This window comes from Sabethes cyaneus, chromosome 2 (genome assembly GCF_943734655.1).
Source record: "Sabethes cyaneus chromosome 2, idSabCyanKW18_F2, whole genome shotgun sequence".
NCBI classification, from domain to species: domain Eukaryota; kingdom Metazoa; phylum Arthropoda; class Insecta; order Diptera; family Culicidae; genus Sabethes; species Sabethes cyaneus.
Window position 1 is genome coordinate 31,693,199 of NC_071354.1, and position 26,878 is coordinate 31,720,076.

A 26,878-nucleotide genomic window follows, 5' to 3' on the forward strand; every position below is an offset into this window, starting at 1 on the left:
TACCGTTCCGTACGTGTACAAGCGCCTTGCGTTTACGAGCGCTGTTTATTAAAGAAACTGACTAAAGAAAAGACACTGGAGCTCAGTCACTCACGGCCTCCTGTCATCATTAAACCTGATTTGCTCAACGATGATTGTTGTGCGTGACTCTGTTCAAAGTTGCTAGGAAAAGTTCGAACAATATTTTTTCGAGTTCAACATTTAGGCGATTTTATGAAATGTACGATACAAATTTGATTGCCTGGTGTTTTCGTTAGGCAGCACGGATCGATTTCGTGGTGATACAATGATATTTGTTGCCGTTTGCTTGCAATCATTAATTTCTGCCGCGTTCATCGACTGATACTCCGCAAGTTTTCGAGCAAAAGATTCAGAAGGTTTCATCGAGATTCATGCGCACTTGGTTACGACGAAACGAAAATGAGTTACTTGTCAATTCTTTAGTCAGTTTCTTTACTGTTTATGCTGCGGCATTTTGTCATTCATTTGCACTAAAGAAACTGACTAAAGAAAAGACACTGGAGCTCAGTCACTCACGGCCTCCTGTCATCATTAAACCTGATTTGCTCAACGATGATTGTTGTGCGTGACTCTGTTCAAAGTTGCTAGGAAAAGTTCGAACAATATTTTTTCGAGTTCAACATTTAGGCGATTTTATGAAATGTACGATACAAATTTGATTGCCTGGTGTTTTCGTTAGGCAGCACGGATCGATTTCGTGGTGATACAATGATATTTGTTGCCGTTTGCTTGCAATCATTAATTTCTGCCGCGTTCATCGACTGATACTCCGCAAGTTTTCGAGCAAAAGATTCAGAAGGTTTCATCGAGATTCATGCGCACTTGGTTACGACGAAACGAAAATGAGTTACTTGTCAATTCTTTAGTCAGTTTCTTTAATTTGCACGAGAGTGTGTGCGTTCAGGTTCAGAATGAATGAAACGCCGCAATTGTAAAGAAACTGACTAAAGAAAAGACACTGGAGCTCAGTCACTCACGGCCTCCTGTCATCATTAAACCTGATTTGCTCAACGATGATTGTTGTGCGTGACTCTGTTCAAAGTTGCTAGGAAAAGTTCGAACAATATTTTTTCGAGTTCAACATTTAGGCGATTTTATGAAATGTACGATACAAATTTGATTGCCTGGTGTTTTCGTTAGGCAGCACGGATCGATTTCGTGGTGATACAATGATATTTGTTGCCGTTTGCTTGCAATCATTAATTTCTGCCGCGTTCATCGACTGATACTCCGCAAGTTTTCGAGCAAAAGATTCAGAAGGTTTCATCGAGATTCATGCGCACTTGGTTACGACGAAACGAAAATGAGTTACTTGTCAATTCTTTAGTCAGTTTCTTTACGCAATTGTGTGTGTTTTTGAATGGATTCATGCATCATGCTGACTGTCGCCCCTAAAGAAACTGACTAAAGAATTGACAAGTAACTCATTTTCGTTTCGTCGTAACCAAGTGCGCATGAATCTCGATGAAACCTTCTGAATCTTTTGCTCGAAAACTTGCGGAGTATCAGTCGATGAACGCGGCAGAAATTAATGATTGCAAGCAAACGGCAACAAATATCATTGTATCACCACGAAATCGATCCGTGCTGCCTAACGAAAACACCAGGCAATCAAATTTGTATCGTACATTTCATAAAATCGCCTAAATGTTGAACTCGAAAAAATATTGTTCGAACTTTTCCTAGCAACTTTGAACAGAGTCACGCACAACAATCATCGTTGAGCAAATCAGGTTTAATGATGACAGGAGGCCGTGAGTGACTGAGCTCCAGTGTCTTTTCTTTAGTCAGTTTCTTTACAATTGCGGCGTTTCATTCATTCTGAACCTGAACGCACACACTCTCGTGCAAATTAAAGAAACTGACTAAAGAATTGACAAGTAACTCATTTTCGTTTCGTCGTAACCAAGTGCGCATGAATCTCGATGAAACCTTCTGAATCTTTTGCTCGAAAACTTGCGGAGTATCAGTCGATGAACGCGGCAGAAATTAATGATTGCAAGCAAACGGCAACAAATATCATTGTATCACCACGAAATCGATCCGTGCTGCCTAACGAAAACACCAGGCAATCAAATTTGTATCGTACATTTCATAAAATCGCCTAAATGTTGAACTCGAAAAAATATTGTTCGAACTTTTCCTAGCAACTTTGAACAGAGTCACGCACAACAATCATCGTTGAGCAAATCAGGTTTAATGATGACAGGAGGCCGTGAGTGACTGAGCTCCAGTGTCTTTTCTTTAGTCAGTTTCTTTAGTCGCCCCGGTGAAAAAGTAAAGCCCCAAACACAATGCATACGGATTTTACTACGTTGCGGAATTTTGACAGAAAACCCATGGAAAAACTGTCAAATTGCCGCAACGTAGTAAAATCCGTATGCATTGTGTTTGGGGCTTAATAATCGTTGTCACACTTAACTGAACTTGTGCGTTTTCGCAGTAATTTTTACATTGATGCCATATAACGAACAAAACAATGTCGTATTTGGTACACACTTAATCGGTTCGGTAAAATTTTACCGAAATCTAAACAGCAGAACGTTCGGTAAATTTTTTTATTGCACCAAACATTATTAATGATCTGTAAACGTCAATTGGCGCCATCGAAATTTTTACCGAACGTTCAGCTGTTTAGATTTCGGTAAAATTTTACCGAATTCGGTGCTTTTTATTAAGTGTGATAGTCAAATTTGGCGGACAGGTCGTGCAAAGTTTTACAAAACCAAATTCTTATTGGTGAATGACTCTCTCTGTTAAAACCACTTTAAAAAATCAGAGAGGCTGTGTTCTGTGTACAAGACACGACCGCACACTCAAAAAATAGCACCGAGTTCGGCAAAATTTTGCCGAAATCTCAACAGCCGAACGTTCGGTAAAAATGTCGATGGTGTATATCGATGTTTACGGATCTTTAGTAACGTTTGGCAACATAAAATATTTTACCGAATTGTCGCGTAATATGCTCTTTTTACGCGACAAATAAAAACTCTTGGACTTTCAGAAAGCGATGAAAAGATGCCTAAAATAAATAGAAAAGACAACGAAAAACCGGAATGTTGACGAAAATGTGAATAGAAGTCAATGGAACTGTGATGGCAAAAATACGATGAAAAGACGATGAAGAGACATTCGAAAACTGTTAAACAGTCAATAAAACATACAAAAACGGCTACAAAAAGATGGTGAATATACGAAATTAAAAAAACGCCGAGAGAATAACGAAAAGACAAGAAAAATACAACAATTTTGTTGTCTTGGCAACAAACAGGACGAAAGATGATAAAAAGATAACAATGAAAACGAAGAAAAGGCGGCAAAATGTCATAAAACGAAAATACGATAGAAAAATGGCAAAAAAACATGCAAAGACGATAAAAATATAACAGAGAAATGACAATGAGAGGACGAATACGGAGAAACGGCAATCAGGAGATTTCAAAAAGTCGGATAAATGGTTCCGAAAAAGCAACGGTAATATGACGAACAGACAATGCAAGGTAGCGAAAAGACGATGAAAGAACGACGAAACGACAGCAAATAATCGACGAACAGGTAGTGAAATGCCTGCTCGTCGTTAAAAACGTCACAAAACAGCGCCCAAATTGCCAAAAAAACCCATACAAAACGACGAAAAGACTGTAAATAAATGTAGCCTTTGGTTAAAAGTATTAGAGAAACAGGTCAAAGTCAGTAAAACAGTGACAGGTTATGCCAAAAAAGTTACTAATGACGATGCCTTCAGACCAAAAACGCCACAAAAAGCAATAAAAAAATGACAAACAATCCACTGAAAAGAGACAAGAAGACGATGATAGAATACCTAATGTTAAAAATAAGGAAATACGACCAACAAACATTAAGAGATAACAAAAAAACGAGAGGCCAACACGATGTAGTGCTAGTGGTTAGCATTCACATCTCTCACGTCGAGGACTCGGGTTCAAATTCCAGTTCCACAGAAACCACGAATGATCCAAGTGACTATAATTACATTAAAACAAACAAAAAACGACAAGAAGATATCAATAACAGCGGAAGAATTGACGGAGTACACTTAGCAAAACAAAAAAACGAAAAATTAAACACAAAATACCAAATAATCATGCGACGAAAAATGAAAGAATTCGGAAAAATACGCGAATGACGTTAGTCAAGATTATGCGTTCTCGAATAATATAGAGGAAATTAGAAATGTGTCATAAACTGATTCGACTCAAAAAAGTATTTATTTGTTTCAAATGCAATCATTTGTTTCACTCATGCAATATGGCACAAATTGAAGATACACTAATAGAGGTGTGAAATTTTAGCTGGAATCAGAGCTTTGCTTCATCAAGGAACAACATATGTTCTTTCATGTATAATTGAATCAGCCAGCTGCGCATGTCAATAGTAAATTTTTTGTAAATTTGTTCGCGTTACTTGCGATGAAACAATCCGTTTCTTTCGTATTTGGAAAACCAGGAACAAATCGTGGACAAGCATTTGCCGTAGATGATGGCGAGCTGTTTCTTAGAAATTCCTAGAAAATAATAACCATATAACGCATGATACACTGTATTGACACTGGCATGTTGTCGGCGTACATTTTGAATAATAATATTGGACATTATTGGTTATATAAACGCGGATTGTAAAAAAAATAATAATTTGAAAACAAAATTACTTTTAAACATTTGAATTTTCCGTCATCGAAAACAAATAACACATGTGTCAAAAGCATTGACAGTTAAGTCGGGAGTCAAGTTCGCGTCGCGAGTCTGACTCGCGAACTTCGATTTAGTGGTGGCGAGACAATACTTATGTGTCCATGTCCGCCGGTCCGGCAGAACAATCCCAACAAACATTTTTGTTGTATAATAGCTTATTCAACTATTGTACAGCTGATACCTGCGGAACAAGTGCTTGATAAGCCATTATACCGTGGACCCCCGTTCGTTTGACCGTTTTTAATCTGAACACTTTTTAATTCGAACCCCGTTGGTTTGCACGACGTGCAAATTAAAAATGGTTCAAATGTCATTCTCAATATGACATCATTTGCTTATGCAGACAATGCACATAAACACGTTTGTTTGTACTGATCTAGCGTGTTTAATCTGTTTCACATTGCGTTTTCCCAACGATTAGTGTAGAAATCCAATCGGAGAATGAAATACTCGCTGCTTTCAACTGCCAACTGAATCAAACCACCAAAACAATAACAAAGAACAGGGCAGCCAGTTCACACAAGTTCCAGCATATTTAGGGTTACCAGTTGTTCAAATTAAAAACCAACCCCGTTAGTTTGTATGAGGAATCGTTCAAACGAACGGGGGTCCACTGTACAACAAAAATGTTCCTTGGGAAGGGATCAAATCAGAGATCTCCACTGCTGACGGTTACCCGCCATGGCTTTTACTTGTCGCCAGTAGGGTTGATTCGATCACTTTAACTAAATTTTGATTCATTTGACAGTACCGTCTTAATGGGGCCAAATATGACAAAGTTATGTATGGGACATTTGTAGAACAGGTTATTACCTATAATTTTGCTGAACAAAGTTTTGCTGTATCTTTTGTAGTTACGGCGCTACAAAGCTAGTATCTTGTTAGTGACGTTCATTTAATCACTGAGAGTTAGTAGCGTTTCAGCACCGTAACTACAAACGATACAGCAAAACTTTGTTCAGAAAAATTGTAGATTAGAACTAGTTCTACAAATGTCCCATATATAATATTGTCATATTTGGCTCGGCTGAAACGGTACTGTCAAATGAATCAAAATTGAGTCAAAGTGATCGAACCATCCCTGGTCGCCAGGACAGGTTATCGTCTACAGCCCGGATGTCGTTGGCTAAGCTCCGTCGCCATGAGCCTCTGGGTGGTCTGCCTCTTCTACGCTGTCCTTGTGGATTCCAGTCGAGTGCTTCTCTGCAGACGTCGTTCGCTCCTTTTCTCAAGGTGTGTCCGATCCACTTCCACCTACGTTCACGAATTTCTGTGACTATCGGCCGTTGATGACAACGACGATGGAGTTCCTCATTGGATATCCAATTATCAGGCCACCAGGCACGAATAATGTATCGCAGGCACCGGTTAATGAATACCTGCAGTTTTTGCGTTGTCTCCGCTGAGACGCACCACGTTTCGCAGGCATACAGCAGTACGGATTTAACGTTTGAGCGCCAAATGTTTCGCAGACCTGCAAAGGCACCCCTGGCCTTCCAGATCCGTGTGGCTATATCCATAGACTTAGCTTTCGCTACATTGACTGTGAGACCTGCTGCCTGGGAGCTCTCGGAGATGTCGTCTAATTTGCTCTGCATAACGTTTCGGCGTTGTGCGAGCAAGACAATGTCGTCGGCTAGGTCGAGGTCCAGGTTTTGACAACTCTGCATCCATCTAAACTGGGCACTCTTCTCCTGTACGGCAGTGTTGCTCTTTCTTTCGTTTACGCGGAAGAAGGAGAGCAATAGTTTTGTTTACATTTCGCACAATTCTAGATAGAATTAACAAAAGGGCGAATGTCGCAAATGTAAACAAAACGGCAAAGCAAAAATTTTTTGCTTTTCTTTGGCGTAAACGAAAGAAAGAGCACGGTAGTGTTGCAAGAGAAGAGTGTCAGATTTGATGTATGCAGAGTTGTCAAAAAGATTGTTCGCATTTTACGAACACAATTTATAGCGTCCACCATTATAGCGCGAAAAAAACTGGATATAGGGTAACCAACCTATTTTGGACCCCATCAGCAGCGGAACATAATTTGGGCACTTGCATTTGATTTTGCTCTAAGTGTCCAAATTATGTACAGCTGCTGAGGGGGTCCAAAATACGTTGCTTACCCCACAGACTAACAGACGTAACACTTCGAACAAATTTTCTAACAACACATCGTTTCAATGACATCCCTAAAACTTGGAAAAAACAATAGCATCACCTGGTGTTGTCTTCGCGCTACACACAGTAGGTCGCTATAAATTTAGCAATGCTATAAATTTACTTGTGTATTATCTGACAACAGTGCCAGCGCAGGCGTGCGGCGTTCTCGCGCAGCGACTGTTGTTTGAATCTTGGCTTAAGTGAAAATTTGAAATAATCGTTTTTATTGGCGATGGAATGCGGCTTCAGTGTTACGTCTGTTAAGGGCCAAACAGAATGCTGCGTCAACGCGTCCGTCAGCGTTATTCTGACAGTTTTCCCACGGGTTTACTGTCAAATTGACGCTGACGGATACGTTAACGCTGCATTCTGTTTGGGCCTTTAGTCTGTGGTTACTCTATTGTCAATTGCAAGGAAAATTGTACCATCCAAAGTGTGATATTGCTCATAAAAGTGCTATTTTGCATTAAATCGTTTCGGTATCTTCGGCGTACTTTTTCGTTATTTTCCCAGCAATAAGTGCGCCGAAGAAACCGAAACGATTTAAGCTAAAATAGCACTTTTATGAGCGGTTGCGCACTTATTGATTGGACAATTTTTCTTGCAATTGCAGTTGACAATACAGTGGACCCCCGTTCGTTTGAACGATTCCTCATGCAAACTAACGGGGTTAGCTTTTAATTTGAACAACTGGTAACCCTAAATATGCTGGAGCTTGTGTGAACTGGCTGCCCTGTTCTTTATTATTGTTTTGGTGGTTTGATTCAGTTGACAGTTGCAAGCAGCGAATATTTCATTCTCCGAACAGATTTCTACCATTATCGTTGGGAAAACGCATTGTAAAACAGAATAAACACGCTAGATCTGTACAAACAAATCGTGTTTATGTGCATTGTCTGCATAAGCAAATGATGTCATATTGAGAATGACATTTGAACCATTTTTAATTTGCACGTCGTGCAAACCAACGGGGTTCAAATTAAAAAGTGTTCAGATTAAAAACGGTCAAACGAACGGGGGTCCACGGTACATCGCACGTTTTCTTGTTCTGTACATTCCTTTACTGAATATGCTGAATCGATTCGTTCGATTCGAATCGGTAAGCGAATTATAAATTTTTGAAATAAGATTGCAGGCTGGCAACTCTGTTCATAATGACGGAAAAATCAAAACAGAGAGCAGTGGGAGAACAACACACGGATACGGATCATTGTTTATGTTGGACTGATTTTCTTTGTTGAAGAAACAGTATTTTATAACAAGTAATATCAGTGATTTACTTAAAGCAATCTTTAAAATTTCAACAAGTGAAGATATTAACAGTAAGCAAAAAACTTATTATTCAAGCATTTTGAAACTACAACATTAGATTTGCAAAGGCAAGGGAGAGAGTTTGAGAGTGTAGAAAGTTGCTCTGCAACCAAAGCAAAGTGCCTGCGATAACAATACAAAAGCTTTTGGTTCCCCACAGTCCTCCGTAGGCATTTGTTAGGGTTTGTGGTTCGATGTATCAAGCTGAGATGCAACTGCAACCGTGAAGAAAATTTTTCAGCTATTTATAAGTGTTTTTTAACAGCCAACAGACCCCCCTTGCATTGTTTTCCACTGGTGATTCCGATAGAGTTAATACGCATTTCAACGGGTGTGAGCTCGGTTGCATTTTGTTTTTCTCGATGCTAAAAACAGATTTCAGTTTGCTGTGACATGGTACAAACAGGATTAATTCCAGGATTATCGCTTAAGCAGTTTAAAACCGTGAGTATGTTGGTCGTCTTTACGTTTTACGTAACATAATACTGTCGTGATTCAGTCATGTAAGCTGCTATCTACCTATAGCGGAGCTCTTGTAGGCTTCAATTATTCTTTGTTCCTAAAAACTTTCGACTGGCTTTACAAACAACAGTGCCAAGGTCATGCCATGAATGAATTGTTCAACATTGATTAAGTTGTATCGATTTTTTTTTCGTAGAATGGTGAAAAGTTTGGAACATTGTGTCACTGGGAAAGTGAGAAAGCAATTATAGTGTACTTGATTTATTGACGAAAGTAACTTTGATTTCCGGATAAGGGAACTTACAAGTTTGTAGCACCAACCATAAATAACATAAGTTTATTTTATCGTTGCAGCTTTTTGATTTCTAAATACGGATATGACTTCTGTTGTTGTAGGTGCTTCTGAGCCGCCCACCTTCCCAACCCACTATTCCAAAGCCGCCCCACGTGTTGTATTTCATGAGTGGCATTTTGAATGAGAACACCATCGGTTATCAGTCACTGATTTTGAAGTACTTATATAAGAGCAAACAATTGTAAAATCCCTACCAAAAAATAAATAAACCCAAACGAAATGGAAGTATCACGCGAAGAGTGGATTGATCGGGCTCAGGAAAGCATGAAGAAATTCCTGAATCGCGGTGGTGCGTGTCGGGGCGATGAGCCCCAACTGTTGCAGGGTACCAGTTTGCAAAACACGCTCGGCTATGCACTTAGTCTTACCATGCGGGACCCGAACGAGTGGACCGACGAGGATCTGCAGCTGAAGTACATGGAACAGCTGTGCTTCTACGATGAGGAATCACGTAAAACGATCGATCGGCTGGTGCAGCAAATGTACAACGGCATCCATCCGAATGTGACCTGCCGGCTGACGATTCTACCGATTGAGCTGTTTATGGACGGAAAGTTGTACGAAGTTCCGCTCTTCCGGTATCACTTTCAGCAATCCACCGACACGGAGCCGAAGTTTATCGACTCCATCGGTCGGGTGTATCAGAATTTTGAGGATTTTTTGAAAAATAATAAGTATCCCTCGGCGGAAATGATGTACCCGAAGGAGGGCAAACTGGTGCCCACCAATCTGAAGAATGTGGTGTACGATATAGGAAAGACCCCTGCATGGAAAAATTATTATTTTAAGGCTTTAGATATTGCCACTGGAATTATAGGTTAGTTACTGTTGAAGCTTTCAAATGTATCGATAAATAATTTTAAACTATTTCTAGGAATTGCTGGTGCTACCGGAGCGATTTTCCTGTCCGGCGGAATGGCTATTCCGTTCATTGCGGCTAGTGTGGGTTCCGGTATTTATGCCACTGGTCGATCGATCGATGTGCTACGGGACAAAAGTGCCCATCAGGAATCATTGAATCCGTTTTGTGACTCCGAAGCTCGGACGGCCTGGCTCAGCCTTACGGCGCATGTCGTTACATTCGGCACAATGCCTCATATTTCCGCTCTTTCGGGAGTCGCTTCCACTAGTCACAGCATTGCCACCGGGTTTAAGGTGTGCAATTTTATCAATGAGACAGGTGAGTGAATTGTGCTGGATTGAAAAAGGTCTCGGTTGGCCTGTTGGTATGTCGAGGGTTTTTAACGTAGAACTACGTTTTTGTTTTCTATATTGGGGTGACTTTCGAAGTACGAGAAACGAACATGTAACGAAAAGTGGTTCCGTTTTGCATGCTTATATTGCAAATATTCGCATTAATCGATTAGAAATTTTTCTATGCATTGATTGATGTAGAGAATTTAAGGGGAATTTGTCAAATCACTGTTGAAATAAGCATAACTAACAAACACTGTCAATAATTAGCAAATCAACCAGTCTCATGATAAGCATGCTTTTGCTTTCCATGCGTTTCGCGGTAAGTTTATAAACTTTATAAATCGTTTTTAGAAAAAAGTGACAGAGCTTACTCGTCCAACATATCAGAGATTATTTGTTTCGATTGAACCTAGACTAAATTGATATTCTGTTCATAAATAATTTTGTAAATGTGTTAAACTACACCTCTATGACCTTTTATATTCGATTATATCGTTTAACATTGATCCTCCCTCCCATGGGTAGGTGGTTTGACGCGTACTTCGGCCAAACGACCTAAAAATTCTTAGTTCCGCATGTAGAATGTTTATAGTTTAAGTTGGATATATGTGTAGTATGTAGTATTGCATAATTTAGCTTTATGTGTAGCATGTGTCTCGTAAAGCGGAATGGAGCGAAATCGAACGGATTTGATTTTAAATTCAATCCGTTTGGGCCGAAGCACCGGGAGGGCTTACTCGGTTCCCTAGATGAATTGCTGGTATGCACAGAAATTTCTCTAGAAAACTGAAACCAAATCCTACCCACCATTCATGAGATTTTGACTTACTCATGAAAATTTAAAATGTATCGCTAGTTAGAACGAACGAGTGTTCAAAAATGATGTGATGTCTTTATTTGCGTAATCGAGACATTTTCTATGAGATTGCCATAGAATTTGTGGCTGTTATGCGATTATGGACAGCACAGCACTGAAAAATATACACACACGTACATGTATACATGTGTATGCATGTATGAGTGTGCATGGGTGTATAGGTACGAATGAATATATGTTTGAGTGTTCTATGATGAGTCGGAAATTCTTCTTATACCTATGCTGCCAAATTACAATTATTAATGGGCAGGAAGTTATAGTCAGTAGCTGTGTTTCCTGTATCAGTTTCCTATGCTATTACTATTATTACTAATATTGCTATCGTTGCTGTTACTGTCACCTCTATTGTATTGTTTTGGATGTAATTATAATTTTTTTTTCTTATTTCCCTCCTTTATTAGAATGATTTGCATGTCTTGTGACTAACCGCGTTAACGGTATTCAACTAACAACATAAAATGATCATGTATGACGCTGTTTGTCTCCCAAGGGCCTTCCTAATGCTGATGAGCCTCTGTCGGAGAGTCCATCAAGTCGAACGGTGGCAACTCACCGGCGGCCTGCTCCTCTCCATTCTTGCGGCTGTCGTCGCGGTCGGACTTAGTGGATTACTCGAAAAGATTTATAGCCTCGATATATATCTTGTTCTGTCCATTGCCCAATGCGGGCAGACTTCAACTGAAATTCCATTTCTAACTAAATCTTTTTAGAGTTAAAACTTCTTCAAGTAAAAACAGGTATTCGATTCTCTGGCTGATTCAAGCGATAGCGAAGGGCTGTCCTCAATCATTTCCACTTCCTAAAATGGGGTCATAGTACATAATATATGGCCGTGGTATGAGGATTTATTTTTCGATTCAATACCATCCTCACAGAATTATCAACGTCGTTAACATCTTATTAAGTCTTGCTTTAGTGACAGCTTGCACTTAAGACCTAACACGGCCTATATACATATCTCCAAGTGAAGTTCTTTTTGATCCACCTCATCCCTTCTTAGTTACAGAATCATTTCAATTGACCACGGTCTGAAGAGCATACCGACAAATCGGTTGACTACCGCTACAAATATGCAATTAATGCCACCGGGAATAATACGAGCGAGTACCAGTCCCCATTATATCGCATCTGCTCTATTTTTCGGAAGTTCAAGTAGTTTTTCGATAGTTCTGAGCGATAATATTGCTCTTGAATAATATTCCGCACAAAATATTCGAAAATTTACGCCATCAGCTACAATACTGCAAAGATGGTAGATAAAGAGGCGGCTGTGGCTTTTAATGAGCATAGGTTGTGGAACAGCGCTGGGTCAATCGTGATGACATGGGTATTTGGGAGATGAGTAGCGTCCAGCCTAGCGAGTAGTTAGTCGGTAGTAGCATAGGTGATGGACAGACATAGAATTCTCGTGATATTACTAACTTGAAAATTGCAATTAACATGTTGACTAAAAAATTCCTCTTTTCTTTTCTTTTCTTTTCTTTTCTGCCTGATCTCTATCGCTTCTTCTCACGGCAACAATAATGTTGCTGTGAGGGGAGGCAAGAGACCAGCCACAGATGACCACACTGGTGACAACGATGGAGAGGACGGCCGGCGTGGAGCCTGCTTCAGGTTTAATCAAGATTGACTACGAACAAGATGAGGAAACAAACAAAGGAAGGAGAAAACAAGATAAGTACAAGCCATCTTATGCTATATTGACCAAGCACACAGTTATATCAAGCCAAGTTCTGTCACTCTTCTTCCGCCCATTAATCCATAATCACCAATACATTATGGAGCTAGCGTAATCCGCACGGATTCTTTTAACATTATCACAACCACCTTATCTCAGCCCTGGACAGACTTGGCTCTAACTGCCCCACCTTGTGCTGCAAACAGAAACAGAAACAGAAACAGAACAGATTATATCGTTTAACATTGATCCTAGACTAACTTGATGTTCTCCTCGTGTGAACAGTGATGAGTTCATACAGGGAAAAAACTTGATGTCCTGAACGTAAAATGTGTCCGTAACAAAAAGGGCAACCATTGTCCTTACAACCGACCATTTTGAAACACTGAAATAATTTATTCGACACTGAAGTCTTGTATGGAAACAAGGTAGATGGAATATTCGTGCATATGACGTGACGGCTTTATCCTAAAATAGCTTCAGGGCGTTTGATATACTAATTCTGGTTAATTAGTGAAAAGCGGAAAGCTAAGAAAATTGGCGAGTACAAAGAATGCTTGCTAATTAATAAACTTTTAACCGCCATTATTATTAACTGAGTAGCTTATGGCGGTTGTCCGACTTTCTCTAGAAAACCAAACACCAGAAAATAAAATGAGGAAGCTTATTCCCTAGAATGAATCATTGTCTAGGAAACCAAACTCCAGAATGTACTGTATGCCAGAAATTTTTTATCTTAAGATATATAAATTTATTGAATTTAAATATTTACATTAATTTTTTTTCTTAACATATATTTACTTCTAGTATATTTATATAAATTTTCTAATTTTACTATTTGGAGTATCAGAGCTATGGCTAAAATTTGCTCCTCCAAAGGCATATTATCGCCATCTGCTGTTGTTAAAATGTTTTTTAGATGATTTTTTTCCTGTCGTCTAATTGCAGCATCTCCTTGCAAGTAACGTAGCTACGCCAATGACGTTGACTGCTCCTCCTCCATAAATTGCCGTATCACAGCGTAGAATTTTAGGTCGCTGGTACCCTTTAGAAGGCTGTTGAACTTGTTATGAAAACCTTCAATAGCGTTTGAGGTTCTCGGGACGTCGTTTATCGTATTTTCTCTCACTGACCACAATTCCGGGGTAAATCTGGGTTGAACGCCGCGCTTACTTAATACATAACTTTTACTTATGTATTCAAAGAAGGCTGTCATGGTTTCTGGTGCTGTGGACTGGATAATGGCTAAGCCTTTCGGTTCCCAAAAGGCCAAGGCTTGGGCTTGTTTGAATGCCATTTGCATTTTTACGCTTTTAGCGTATTGTCCATTTAAACCTAGCTTCTGGATCCGTTTCCACCAGTTCTTTATTAAATGGAAGTAGCATCCATATTGCGCGGCATCAGGGAACACTCTTCAAATTGCTTTAATTTCGGCAGCTTCAAAATCGGTCAATACGATCAAGGGGTTTACGGTGATATCGTTATCACTTGCGAAAGTTTTAAAGTTTTTTATTCGTTGATTCGCTTTTGTCAGGAAGAAGCATATTCACAAAAGGGAGAAATTTGCGTTCTGCCCACGGAGCCATGTATCGTGAATACTTGCCGAAATTGTTTTGGCGCGAGTTCAACATTGAATGACTTTGAGTTAAATACAATAATTTTGTTCAAATGTAATGGAATCATTCCAATTCAATTGGTTTTTAACATTTATGGAAAATACAACATTTCCCATCTCGTTAGGTATTGAGAAACGTTTCTCACGTTTGATATTATAATACGAGACGCAACAATTAATATTCTTGCAAAACGTAAAAGTTTCAAATGTAATTGCTGAGAGACTTCTATTCAAGGTTTATTCTCCCATAATTAAAAAAATAACTGTGGTACGTGCCATCGTTATTAAACAGCTGTTAATTATACTTGATTTATTTATTGGATTTATTGGATGCCTTGGCCAATGTTAAAAGTTTCAAGGTAACTATCCAATTGTTGACTAATTGTTATTTCACCAGTTTTATGAGATAATTTTAAATAAAGCTTAAAATTTTTACCTTGACTGGAAACTGCGCTGTGCACAAGCGGGGTTAATTTTTCGGGTTTCTCACTTCCTTCCAAAACTTTTCTTTTGAGGGCAACTCTGTATCGTACCTTCTCCGGGCATGTGGTTATGTTCTGTGCACGCTATCATTCTTTGTTTTCCGTTGATGATTTCTGTCCGAGATCTTCCTGTACATTTCGAGCTTGCGTCTTGTGCTCGACGAAGTGCACACTGCCAATAGCATTTTTCTTCAATCTAGGAATTCAGACAACATTATAATAAATTTGCATTAGTGAACTGTATTAATTTAAAAAATCGTTTTGATTTTAAAAGTTTATCTGCGTACCTGTTTGTCTTTGTGCTAAATGTAGCCTTCGTGTAGCAGTTTTAGACCACTTTTATTGATGTTCACCACTTTACAAGTATCGTCATTTAGAGAAGAAATCTCCTCAAACCCATAAAAACGATCTTCCATCTTCAAGTACTTTTGATAAACTGATATCTCGAAAGCTCACCAAACTTTTATGTATACCTCGCGCTACAATATAAATGAATCATTTGTTTGAGAAACCCCACAAGTCCACTCGACACTATTGTTGGAAAACAACAAAAAACTGATTTTCTCAAAATTTTGAACCAATCCTTATATTTTTTGGTATGAGGTTCTATGATAGTATCTAAAATACATTATGTAGACTTATCTTTTGATTAAAATAATGATTCTAGCTAAAATTACAAGGCTTTAAAGTTAATGGATATTTGGAGTTTCTCAAACAAACGAGAAATTGACAGTGCACTTTAGTAGTTTTAGGCCATTTTTATTCAAACTTGTGACCTTTCCATGAAGAAGAAGGGAGGGGCGCTAAATATTATTTATTAAAAATTTTAATGTAGAATACTATAAGTTTTAAAAAAAGTTTTGTACTTTTTTAATCGAAATTTTTATCATGGTTTGCATTTACCTATTGAAAAATAAAAGGTAAATGGAATAACGGCGGGTTTTGAATTGCATAAATGGACCAGAGTAACACGAATTTACATCGCATAGAATAGCTTGATACTTTTCTAATTTTAGTTAAAGATGTTATAACCAGAAAATAAGCATTTTAAATCTTGGATAACAACCGTATTATGATTATGGAGCAGAATCTGAGAATAAGGGTCTGTTCTCAAATTACGTTATACCAAAAGGAAATGGAGATCGGGAGTGCTCGACGGATTACTCCCGTTAGGAAAAGCAACGAGCTAACAAAAAAGATAAATAGAAGATTAAACCTTTTATTTATATATTGTGCTATTATTAACATTATGGCTGTGAACCATTTCGCGAAATTTTTAACTTTTTGGTTAAAATTTGACAGTTCGATGGTTTTCCGAAAATAACCCTGCTCGGGAGCATGGTTAGTTTTAACCAAGTTTTGAGAGCCAATGAGATATGCACAGGTGAGGAAGAGAGCTTCGACAAGTTTCACTGATTTTTCGTTAGATTTTATTTACATTGATATGGATGTTTATCGCATTATAAATTTGTTCAAACAACCCGGGTTGAAATGAGATGAATTTTATCTATCAAATAAAAGCAAATGAACATCAAAAATTCCTCCGATTTTAACTCGGACAGAAAAAACAATATTTTCATCCTCACCTTATATGCTCTCATTGAGCAAAAAAACTATCAATCCGTCAAATATGAAATGGTTCACATTCTGAACTGATTTTAACCACTCAAGGAGAAATAACCATCGAACTGTCAAATTTTAACCAAAAAGTTAAAAATTTCGCGAAATGGTTCACAGCCTATATAGTAATTAGTGGGTTACTGCTTTTGTGAGAAACGCATGGATAGTTTAGTCTGTCGATTTCCGGAACGAGTTTGCTACAGTTTTTACTGTATCTAGATTACAAGAATGGTTTATTTACGTTTATCTTGTCGACCAAGTAATCCAAGCTTATCTGCATTTGCAATCAGCTCTCACTTTTTCACCTAAAACATTCTTTTCTTTTTGATTTCATACGCCGTTCTTTTACTTTTAATAACTTTCGCCTTGTATTCTGTAGTCCGCCGAACACTATGTTTCTTCTTTTTGACTGTGTCCAACTCATAATTTTTCGATTCCGAAGACACTTTTATACGATTGAATTGTGTTGCAAAAACTGCTTACAACATTGCACGTAAATATTGAATGATAATTTTGTACTTAACGCAGCGCCGATCTAGGTGATTATCGGAAACATGGATATTTGGGGTTTCTCAAACAAACGGATATTTGCAACCCCAATTAAAAGGGCTTCGTGAAACTAACTTTGTCTGGAATTTTGAGGGAAGGTGTAGATATCCTCAAGGATTCGAAAACTGTTAAAAAGTCAATTTTAATAAAAATGGCGTTTGTGGGGTTTCTCAAACAAACGATTCAAATGCTCTATTGTTCACAGAAACAGTAGAACAAGGAATGCCACAATGGAAATATTGTACTGCTCTCATTATCAAAGACCGAATAACACATCAGTAGACATGTTCTATTATTTTTAACAAAATAGAAGAAATATTTTAAAGCTCTTTCGTATTATCTCTCAGATTGTTTCTTGTTTCATGAAGAAACAATAAGTAAGTCGTCCTTGACAGCAGACGAGTTCGTCTGGATATTTTACCGCAATCTGCTTTTAGCATATCTGATCACGGCTTGTGGTAGAAAATTCAGGCGATCTTTATTGTAACTTTTCGTTGGTTCGCAAGAATTCGGAGGATTTTTTTTAAATAATTCATATTGATCTAAAACATTTTACATACAAAATTTTATTCATATAATAAAAATTTAAAAAACAGACATATTTACCCGTTTGATTCCCCAACCAAATTCTCCGGAATTGGTCCGCATGAATACTGTGAAGAAGATTAACAATTAATAGAGATGAAAATTTCAAATAATATTTTTTAAATAATAGTTAATGACATCGTCCTTCCAACCTATAGGTTGATGTTACTTCATACATTGTTATTTAAAACACAATTCCTCTTTTATATTCAGTTAATATTCCAGTTGTAACTATACTATTATTACTCAAATTTACTAACTAACGAGGCGTGTAAGCACACCAAATAAAAATGGTTTAACAAGTATTTCGCGGCTGTTGTTTACGGGACTATGGTTGTTTCTGGAGAACAGTATTCTGGGGATTAGTACACTCTGGACAATAGTATTCTGGAAAATAGTACTTTCTGGCAAATAAATTTCAATAGGAAATTGTTTTCAAAACTTTTGACAAGCTTTCATATTTCGAATTTCAATTATTGTTAGTACTTTAGTACTCATGCTCTGGGTCCATAACCTATTGAAGTATGTGAAATGTAGGGGGGGGGGGGGAGGGGTATATAATGTTAGAGCACTTATTTACTTATGTGTCCATGTCCGCCAGTCCAGCAGATTTCCACTGTTGACGGTTACCCGCCATCGCTTTTACTTGTCACCAGGACAGGTTCTCGTCTACATCCTAGATGCCGTTAGCTAAGCTGCGTCACAATGAGCATTTGGTTCTGCCTCTTCTAGGCTGTCCTTGCGGATTCCAGTCGAGGTATTCTCTGCAGATCTCGTTCACTCCTTTCCTCAAGGTCTGACCTGACCGATCCACTTCCACCTACGTTCATAAATTTCTGTTGCTATCGGCCATTGATGACATCGACGGTGAAGTTTCTTATTATTGGATATCCAGTTGTCAGGCCAACAAGCACGAATGATATATCGTAGACACCGGTTGATAAATATCTGCAGTTTTTGCGTTGTCTTCGCCGAGACGCACCACGTTTTGCTGGCATACAACAGTACGGATTTAACGTTTGAGTTCAAAATTCGTGTTTTCGTATGTAGAGTGATCTGGTTTGTGCGCCAAATGTTTCGCAGACCTGCAAAGGGCAAAAAGTTGGTGTACTATCTTCATTTCTGCTGCAGCATCGACGCCTGCACTGCATTCTTCTCGTCTAACACTCTCTGGCATTCCTCGTTGAATCAGTCGTTACGTCGACTCCTCTCAGCGGACCCAATGGCACCTTCCGCCTCACCAGTGTGCGGCGGTACCGAATGCTGGTAACAACGGAAAGTCTTTGGCGCACCATCACATTAACCATCACAAGCTAGTGGGTCAGAATCGATGTTTGTGTCACGATACATTCTAACGTCGATGGTATCCGAGATGTGCTTTCCATCAATCAAAACGTGATCGATTTTCAAGTCCGTCCGTTGTGGTGATCTCCAGGTGTATCGACAAGGGAGCCTGTGTCGGAAGTAGGTACTTCGTATGACCATATTAATGGAGACCTAAGCCTGGCCATAAGTCAATGAGTCGATGGCCGTTTTCGTTCGTAAGCGGGTGTGCGCTGAACTTTCCAATAACCGATCTGAATTCCTCCTCCTGGTCAACCTGAGCGTTGAGGTTTTTGATGACGATTTTGACGTCCTGTTTTGGGCAGTTATAAATGGTAAATGATGCAGGTCTGGTAAATGGTGTATCCATCTCTATAAGAAGGTCCCGTAGACCCCTTCTAGCATACCTCCTGCAGTGCTACAATGTTAAACTTGCGAGCCCTCAATAAGTCGGAAAGGATGCGGGAACTTCCCAGAAAATTGAGAGACTTGCAGTTCCATGTTCCAAGCTTCCAATTGTTAGTCCTTTTTCGTTGTCTTGGTCTATACCGATTGTTCGGGTCCGTATTTACATTATACGCTTCCTGTACTAGTATTTGTTTACGGATGGCTCGTAAGGCCTGCATCAACCCCCTGTGTCGCCGGAAGAAGAAGATTTTCATCGGAAGGTAGAGGATTGGCTCGCTAACTAGGTGAGGTACAAAGGTAAAATAGGGCCCTTACCCCCTCCCACTTTACCGGAAAATCCGAGTGAAAATTGTCACAATATTCAAAATAAAGATGATCCTTTCGAACGATTGACTAGCGATGAACGGAACTTGTTAGAAGAGCTGTTGGACCGTTCACGAAACGCGTCGAGGCAGAAACCGGTAGGGCTCTCCCAAGCGCAAATATCCGCTCGACAGTCCATTTCTAAGCAGTTACCGGTGTTTAGGGGCAAGGCTGAGCTCTGGCCGATTTTCATCAGTAGTTATGAGTATACCACCGAAGTGTGCGGATTTTCTAACCTGGACAATTTGAAGCGCCTGCAGGACAGCCTAAAAGGGGATGCTCTAGAAGCCGTGAGAAGTCGGCTTGTCCTCCCCGACTCGGTTCCCGATGTAATCCGCGATCTCCAGAATTTGTTCGGGAAGCCTGAGAAGCAAGCTTTCAAAAACACTGCTGATGAAAGTGCACCAAGCTAAGCCACCAAGAGCTGACCGTTTAGAAACATTCATAACGGTCCGCATAACGGTCAAGCAGCTCTGCGACCACTTAGAAGCTGCGAAGCTCGTGGATCATTTGAGCAACCCCATGTTGGTCCAATAGCTTGTGAATAAGTTCCCTCCAAACTACAAGCTGGATTGGGTCTGCTACAAACGGAACCAAGTCGCCACTCCGTTAAGAATCTCTACCGAATTCATGAACGGTATTGTCTCCGAGGTCAGTGAATTCTCCACTCACGATCTTCACGGTCATAGTGAACGTTCCGTCCGAGCGAAGCCGAACAAGAAGGAGTTTGCCCACGTCCACAACTCTTTCCCCGGCAAAAGGGAAACGACGCCGAATGTGAAAGTGAAAAGCCTGTGAAAAGGCTGTGCAAGAGGACTGATCACAAGATCAGACTTTGCGACGACTTCCGAAAATTAAACATCGCAGAACGTCTGAAGCTGGTCGAAAGGTTGAAGTTGTGTGAACTGTGCCTTATAACCATGGAAAAAGCCGCTGCAACTTTAAGATTCGCTGCAACGTAGGACACTGCCAAGGAGGACATAATCCGCTATTGCACCGTTCCGAAGAAATTGTCCAGATAATGGAGGTCCAGTGTAACGGTCACAATTGTCAATTTAAGGGTTATGCGTACATTGCGACGCCGGCTGAACTCGTCCACGTCAATCCAGGAGCGGTGTGGTATCTACCACTTAACGTTGTGACGAACCCCAAGAAGCCGGGAAAGGTGCGCCTTGTGTGGTACGCAGCTGCAACAGTAAACGGCGTTTCCTTGAATACAGAACTGTTGAAGGGGTCTGACATGCTGACGTCGCTCCCGGCAGTAATTCAACGCTTTCGTGAGCGAAGCGTCGGGTGTGGTGGTGGTGACATACAGGAAATGTACCACCAGATCCGGATCAGAGCGGAGAATAAACAGGCGCAACGGTTCCTGTATCGTCCTTCAAGTAACGAAAAACCGCAGGTGTTCGTCATGGACGTGGCAACTTTTGGATCGACTTGCTCAACCTGCTCTGCGCGATTCATCAAGAATGTAAACACAGAGCAGCACGCGGGGCAGTTTCCGGAAGCGGCGGCAGCGATTGTGAAAAACCATTATGTCGACGACTATTTCGACAGTTTAGAAACGGTTGAGAAGGTAATTAGGAGAGCCCAGGAGGTGAAAGATATTCATTTACGTGGCGGTTTCAATATCCGAAACTGGGTCTCAAATTCGTCGGAGTTTCTGCGAGAGATGGAAGAGCAACGCGACAGCAGCGCGGTGCACTTTCACCAAGCCAAGCAAGCCGAAACAGAACAGGTGCTCGGGATTGTCTGTGACTCGAAAGAAGATGAGTTTTCCTTCTCCACCATCAACAATGCAGGATTCCAGTCGAAGATCTTAGGTGAAGTGCGGCCAACGAAGGGGAATGTTCTTAGCTTAGGTTGAGTTGCTGCCGACGATTGCGGAGATTAGGATTCCGCGAAGCTATTTCGGGAAAGCGCATTCCGAGCAAGTGAAAGACCTGCAGCTTCACATATTCACCGATGCTGGAGAGAAGGCGTATGGGTGCGTAGCATATTCTCGTGCCATCGTCATCGAAGAGATCGTTTGTGTGCTGGTGATGATTCGTACCAAAGTTGCAACTGAGTGTTCCACGGCTAGAACTGCAGGCCGCAGTACTGGGTACCAGGTTCGTGTGCACCGTTAAAGAGAATCACAGTTACAAGATGCAGCAAACGTTCCTCTGGGCCGATTCGCGAACAGTCTTGTCCTGGATTAGATCGGATCAGCGAAGATATAAGCCATTCGTCAGGTTTCGCATTGGAGAAATCCTCAGCCGCATGAACCTGTCCGATTGGCGTTGGACACCGACGAAATTAAACGAAGCGGACAGCCCAGTTTTTTGTAGCAAGGCGAACCGAACTGGCCGCAGCAAACTGCACCGGGCAACACGAACGAAGAGCTAAGGCCGCAGTTCCTGTTTCATGACGTGGTTGTGGAGGACAGTCTGGTTGACGTTATCGGTTCTCCTAATGGAATGGGTTAGTGAGGACGGGGGCTTGCGTATGCAGATTTGGGTCCAACTGTCGAAGGCGGATGAAAGGCGATCCGATCGAAACATTGAAGGCGACGAAGAATCAGGCGAAGTCGTTGAAGTCGGTAAGGTGGTCAGCAGTACGTACACCGTTGAAACACGAGAAATTCCAGCAGGCAGAGTGCTATCTATTACGAGCGGACGAGTTGAAAACCTTGATGAATAACCGAAACCGGCCTACGAGCGAGTGGGTAGCCTTGGAGAAGTCAAGCTCACTGTACAAGTTGACGCCAGAGTACCATGTGACGGAGTTGATTGTACAGCACTATCACGAGCGCTTTGGGCACTTTGGTTCCCCCTTCACCGCACCCTGCAGGAGTGTTGCGGGATGCGTATAAGTGTTCGCTGGAGTTTGCGCAGCAGATGTGGGGCCGATGGATCAAGCAGTACATGCCGTCGTTGAACCAGTGGTCGAAATGGCACGGTGAAGCGAGAGTGCTGAAAAAAGGCGATCTAGTCTACGTAGTCGAGGGGTCCAAGCGAAGATCCTGGGTACGTGGAAGAATCGAGGAGGTCATCCCGGCGAGTGACCGTCGCGTGCGGCAGGCGTTGGTCCGGACGAGCAGTGGTTTGTTTCGGCGAGCTGTGGCGCAGTTGGCTGTAATCGAGATTCGCGAAGAAGATGGTGGGAAAGCCATACCGGAAGTGGCCTCCAGACTAGGTTTACGGGCCGGGTAAATGTTGGGAGCACTGCACTGAGCGCATTGCGTACACAGCCGAACGTTCAGCCGGGGTATGTTCGTTTAGCGACTACAGCAAACTTCAGCTGATATTATTATTATTATTATTATTTATTATTTATTGAATAAAATTCATCTGACAAAATATTGTCTTAATGAAAAATAAAACGAACACAGGATCATGATAGTCTTCTCATAAAAACATGCGATGGAACGTTAAAGTCAAAAATGCTGTAAGCGAGATTGAATGCACTGGCAATGGCACGGATTGGCTCATTTTGTCCGTATTGTCGACTACGAGCTGCGAGGTGTAAAAAGTTACGTTGACGTATAACTCTCTCTGGAGCATAGAAGTAAAACTGCCGGAGTAGTTCAGGCGAATCGACTTCCGAAGTGATGATCTTAGCAGCAAAGAGAGCTTGTGCGATGAATCTTCTCCGTTCTAGGGTATCAATTCCAAGTAGCCGACAGCGATCAGTGTAGGAAGGCAGGTTCGTAGCATCACGCCATGGTAGAACTGAGCGGACTAGTGCACAATACAACGCCCGTAGGCACAGCGGGTCGCGAAAGTCTTCGGAGATATAAAACCAACCATATAAAATCAAGAAATCTGGCGTTTTTGTTGGCAATACCATTGACTTGCATCAATCCATGTAGGGCAAAACCGTCGATAAGTGTAGAGCTGGCAGCAGATAAAGCCATTAGGGAGTCGACTTGGAAAGACCCGTCGCTCGACTTGCACCACCGGAGCTGAGGTTGATTATAGTCCCCAAACTGCAGAGCATAGTCACTGAGGTCCAAGTTGGAGAAAACAACACCGATAGAGTCCACGTGCTCATGAATGCTGTTAATATCGTTACGTCGATCCGGGGGCAAATAGATGACACCCACACTCACAACTCGACGAAGCGTAGCGATTCTGATCCATAGCTGCTCTATAGCATTGGACACAGGCGTTGGATCGATATAACTGTAGCATCGAGTTGAAACAGCGATCAGAACACCCCCGCCACGGGTTTGTCTACTGTTCAAGGGGTTACGATCGGTGCGATGGACAGCAAAGCCATTGTCGAACAGTTGTTGAGTATGTTGACATGCGGTGTAAAATAACAGAAAATAGGGACGAATGATAGTGACGGAACGGAAGCAAATAATGAAAAAGCAAGGAAAGTTGTGCTATTTGGATAAGCAGTAAAATTTATGATTAAATTTGTAATTCGTGCTAAAGAATACCGTTGATTTGGATTTGGAATTCAATATTCCGAAGTTGATCGTTGCGAGTTAATCAAAAGTTGTTATTCTACCTAAAAACAAGATTCAAAATTTGTTAACCTAGATAAAAATGCACATTAAAACTTACAGCTAAAGATCGAGAACAAGGCAGGAGAAAAAATAGATTAAAGCTAGTGTGAAAATTACTGAAAACGCTAAAAGTAAGTAAAAACTAAAGGAAATATTTGCAATTTGCAATTTACAATGTTCCTAATCCTAAATTTGCGCTAGGGTTGAAATCGATTGATTAGTGCTCTAAGATTGCTGCTGGAGAAGAAAGTGACTAAACTGCTGGAGGGAAAAAGAAACTAAAAATGTAAGTTTAGAGTAGGGCTGATTTGGGTAATGCAAATCTAATCAAAACAATATAACTCTAGCTTTGATCTGCCAGAAAATTAGGCTGATTCCAAGGAAACAGTTTCGTTTGTTCAAACTAGTCCGAACGTTGTTATGGGATAAACATTTTAAAATCTACTATAAGGCCATTCTTGGGTTTTGCAAGCATCCACAGACGAGCTTGCTGCTATTTCTGGAGCAACATGAGGTTGACTGCCCTTTTTGGCTCTAGCTTTAGCTGTTAACTGTCTGTTTCGGTTCACGGAATTAATATTCTAAAAAATGACGCTATAGCGGATAAGCCTTTGATTATTTTAAATCTTATGATTTGATCGATCTTTTAACATACATTTTCTACCCACACAGGAAACATCATCAGCGATCTGGTGATCTGCGACACGCTGTCGGCAATGCATTCCAACTACTACAACGCCAGCATCGAAACGCGGCTCGCCCATGCGGCCTCGATTTGCTTCTGGACCAAAACGAACATCAGCATCCGACAGGCGGAGCTGATGATGAAGAACAACGCCATCGTGGCGTTGAAGTTGTTCGGGTTCGAGGACCACTTTTGCGAGTACTTTAACAATGATTCCCGAGCGATCGACATCGGTTTGCGGATAGTGAAGCATTCGTTGCAGAACAATGTACTCATTGCTTCGGATAAAAAGGATACCAAAGTTATCACGATTGATCGGATTCGCTTTTGCATTGAAACGCTCCTCAAGCTGGAACCGGAAGAGGTGGAGAAGTTGTTCGAGATCCTGCAGGCTGTGACGATCGATGGTGATCGAGAGTTGTTTAACGAAGTCCGGTTGCTGTGCGAGAGTGATGTCGATTTGGTTCGGTTGATCGCAGCTGAAGCCGAGCGGGAGAAACTTCCTGGCACTGAAATTGCCGACATGTTACTTAAAGTGTACGCTGCGATGAAAGCCCGGGATCAATTCAAAATGAGCCTCAGCCTGGAGGACGGTGTTTGCATTGGCAATGGTTTACGGCTTGGCATTAAACAAGCGTACATTCTGTTTGCTTCGAAGGAGGACGATCACCATCAAGGGGCCGTTGCTGCGTTAATTGATGCCGTACTAGGGCTTCCCCAGGAGCAGTGCGAAGCACTGACCAAGATAATCAAAACTGAAACTAACGATTACATATCAATTTTTAAGCTGAAAGCTAGTGATGATAGTAGCAGTAAAGAGGATATCAGTAGCAGAATTAGAGATGCAATTTCAAAGGCCTTATCAGAAGAGCATTAAAAAAATTTCCGGCGAAACGTAAAATATCCTACAGTAGCAAGCGCGAGCCATAATGAGTGAAATCTAGCCAAATTTTTAGGGAAAACGTAGTGTAGCCTAGCTACAAACCAACTGCACCGCAAAAAAACTCTTTAGAAAGGGAGTCCAGCTCCCGAAAACACGCACATACAAATTTTATGTCATTGAAATATGGTAGCGGAAATGGTAAAAAAAGAAATTATGAAAAAAAACGCTTTAAGATTTTTTATCACCGAATTTTTAGAACTAACATTAAGAGACTAACTTGCACCTGTTTAGATGAACTATTAGACTTATATGATGAGGATAACGGTAACATAAAATATGACACCAAAATTCGTATGCTGCATGCTAACATAATCTATTATATTAGCTTGTAGTGGAAAAGCTCATCAGTGTAAATGTTAGAATCGAATCAGCCTATGAACTGAAATTATAAAAAAGCGTTAGAATTGTTTCCAACTGGAATGCCACTGAGTGCGTAGGAAGGAAGGAAGGAAAAAATCAACAGAGAGAAAACTTGTTACAAATTTATTTTACATATTTATAAGGACACAACAACAAACAAACTAACAAAAAAAACTCTTATTATGAATGATTTATTTTCGACAAATATATATTGTATAATTCAGATGACGAGATTGGGAGATCTACACCGGTGAATAGTGAAGCACCAAGAAGCCACCTAGCTAGTGTGAAAAATAGAACGAAAAGCTGAAAGCAACGAGTGGTACAAAATGATTTTTGGTTTGTCAATGGAAAGAAACTTACCCCGTTCTGTGGTCTTATTTTCGATTTAACAGGTCGTCGGTGTCGTCGTCAGCAGCATAGAGCCGGGGTGGCTCGTGCTGTTTCAAGCAGTCGTCTCCATTTTCATCCTTCTCCATCCAATTTTCCAGTTGTGTCAGAGGTCGATCGATCATCACAAATCGTTTTCGACTTGGTCGGGCCATCTTGCACGTTGATCGCCCTGTTCCTGCGGCCGGTGGGGTTGTTTAAGAGAACGTTTTTCGTCGCACTGTCGTCCGGCATCCTTACGACGTGTCCGACCTACCGCAGCTTATCGACTTTCGCCTCCCAGTCAATTTGGG

General features: G+C 40.7%; 1 protein-coding gene across 4 annotated transcripts in view; it reads left to right on the plus strand.

The window, feature by feature from the left end:
- LOC128738567 (uncharacterized) overlaps positions 1-26,513 on the plus strand; it is a 146,247-nt gene extending 119,734 nt beyond the window's left edge. The window contains exons 1-5 of one of the 4 annotated variants that reach the window (XM_053833807.1): positions 8,134-8,206; positions 8,461-8,639; positions 9,012-9,829; positions 9,887-10,192; positions 24,880-26,513. In XM_053833807.1, the coding sequence (XP_053689782.1) occupies positions 9,232-9,829; positions 9,887-10,192; positions 24,880-25,769 (1,794 nt within the window). In that variant the 5' untranslated portion in view covers positions 8,134-8,206; positions 8,461-8,639; positions 9,012-9,231 and the 3' untranslated portion in view covers positions 25,770-26,513. Of the gene's footprint in view, positions 1-8,101; positions 8,207-8,227; positions 8,640-9,011; positions 9,830-9,886; positions 10,193-24,879 lie in introns of those variants that run through there. The other 3 variants (XM_053833809.1, XM_053833810.1, XM_053833808.1) reach the window with 3 other exon arrangements.
- Positions 26,514-26,878: the final 365 nt, after the last annotated feature.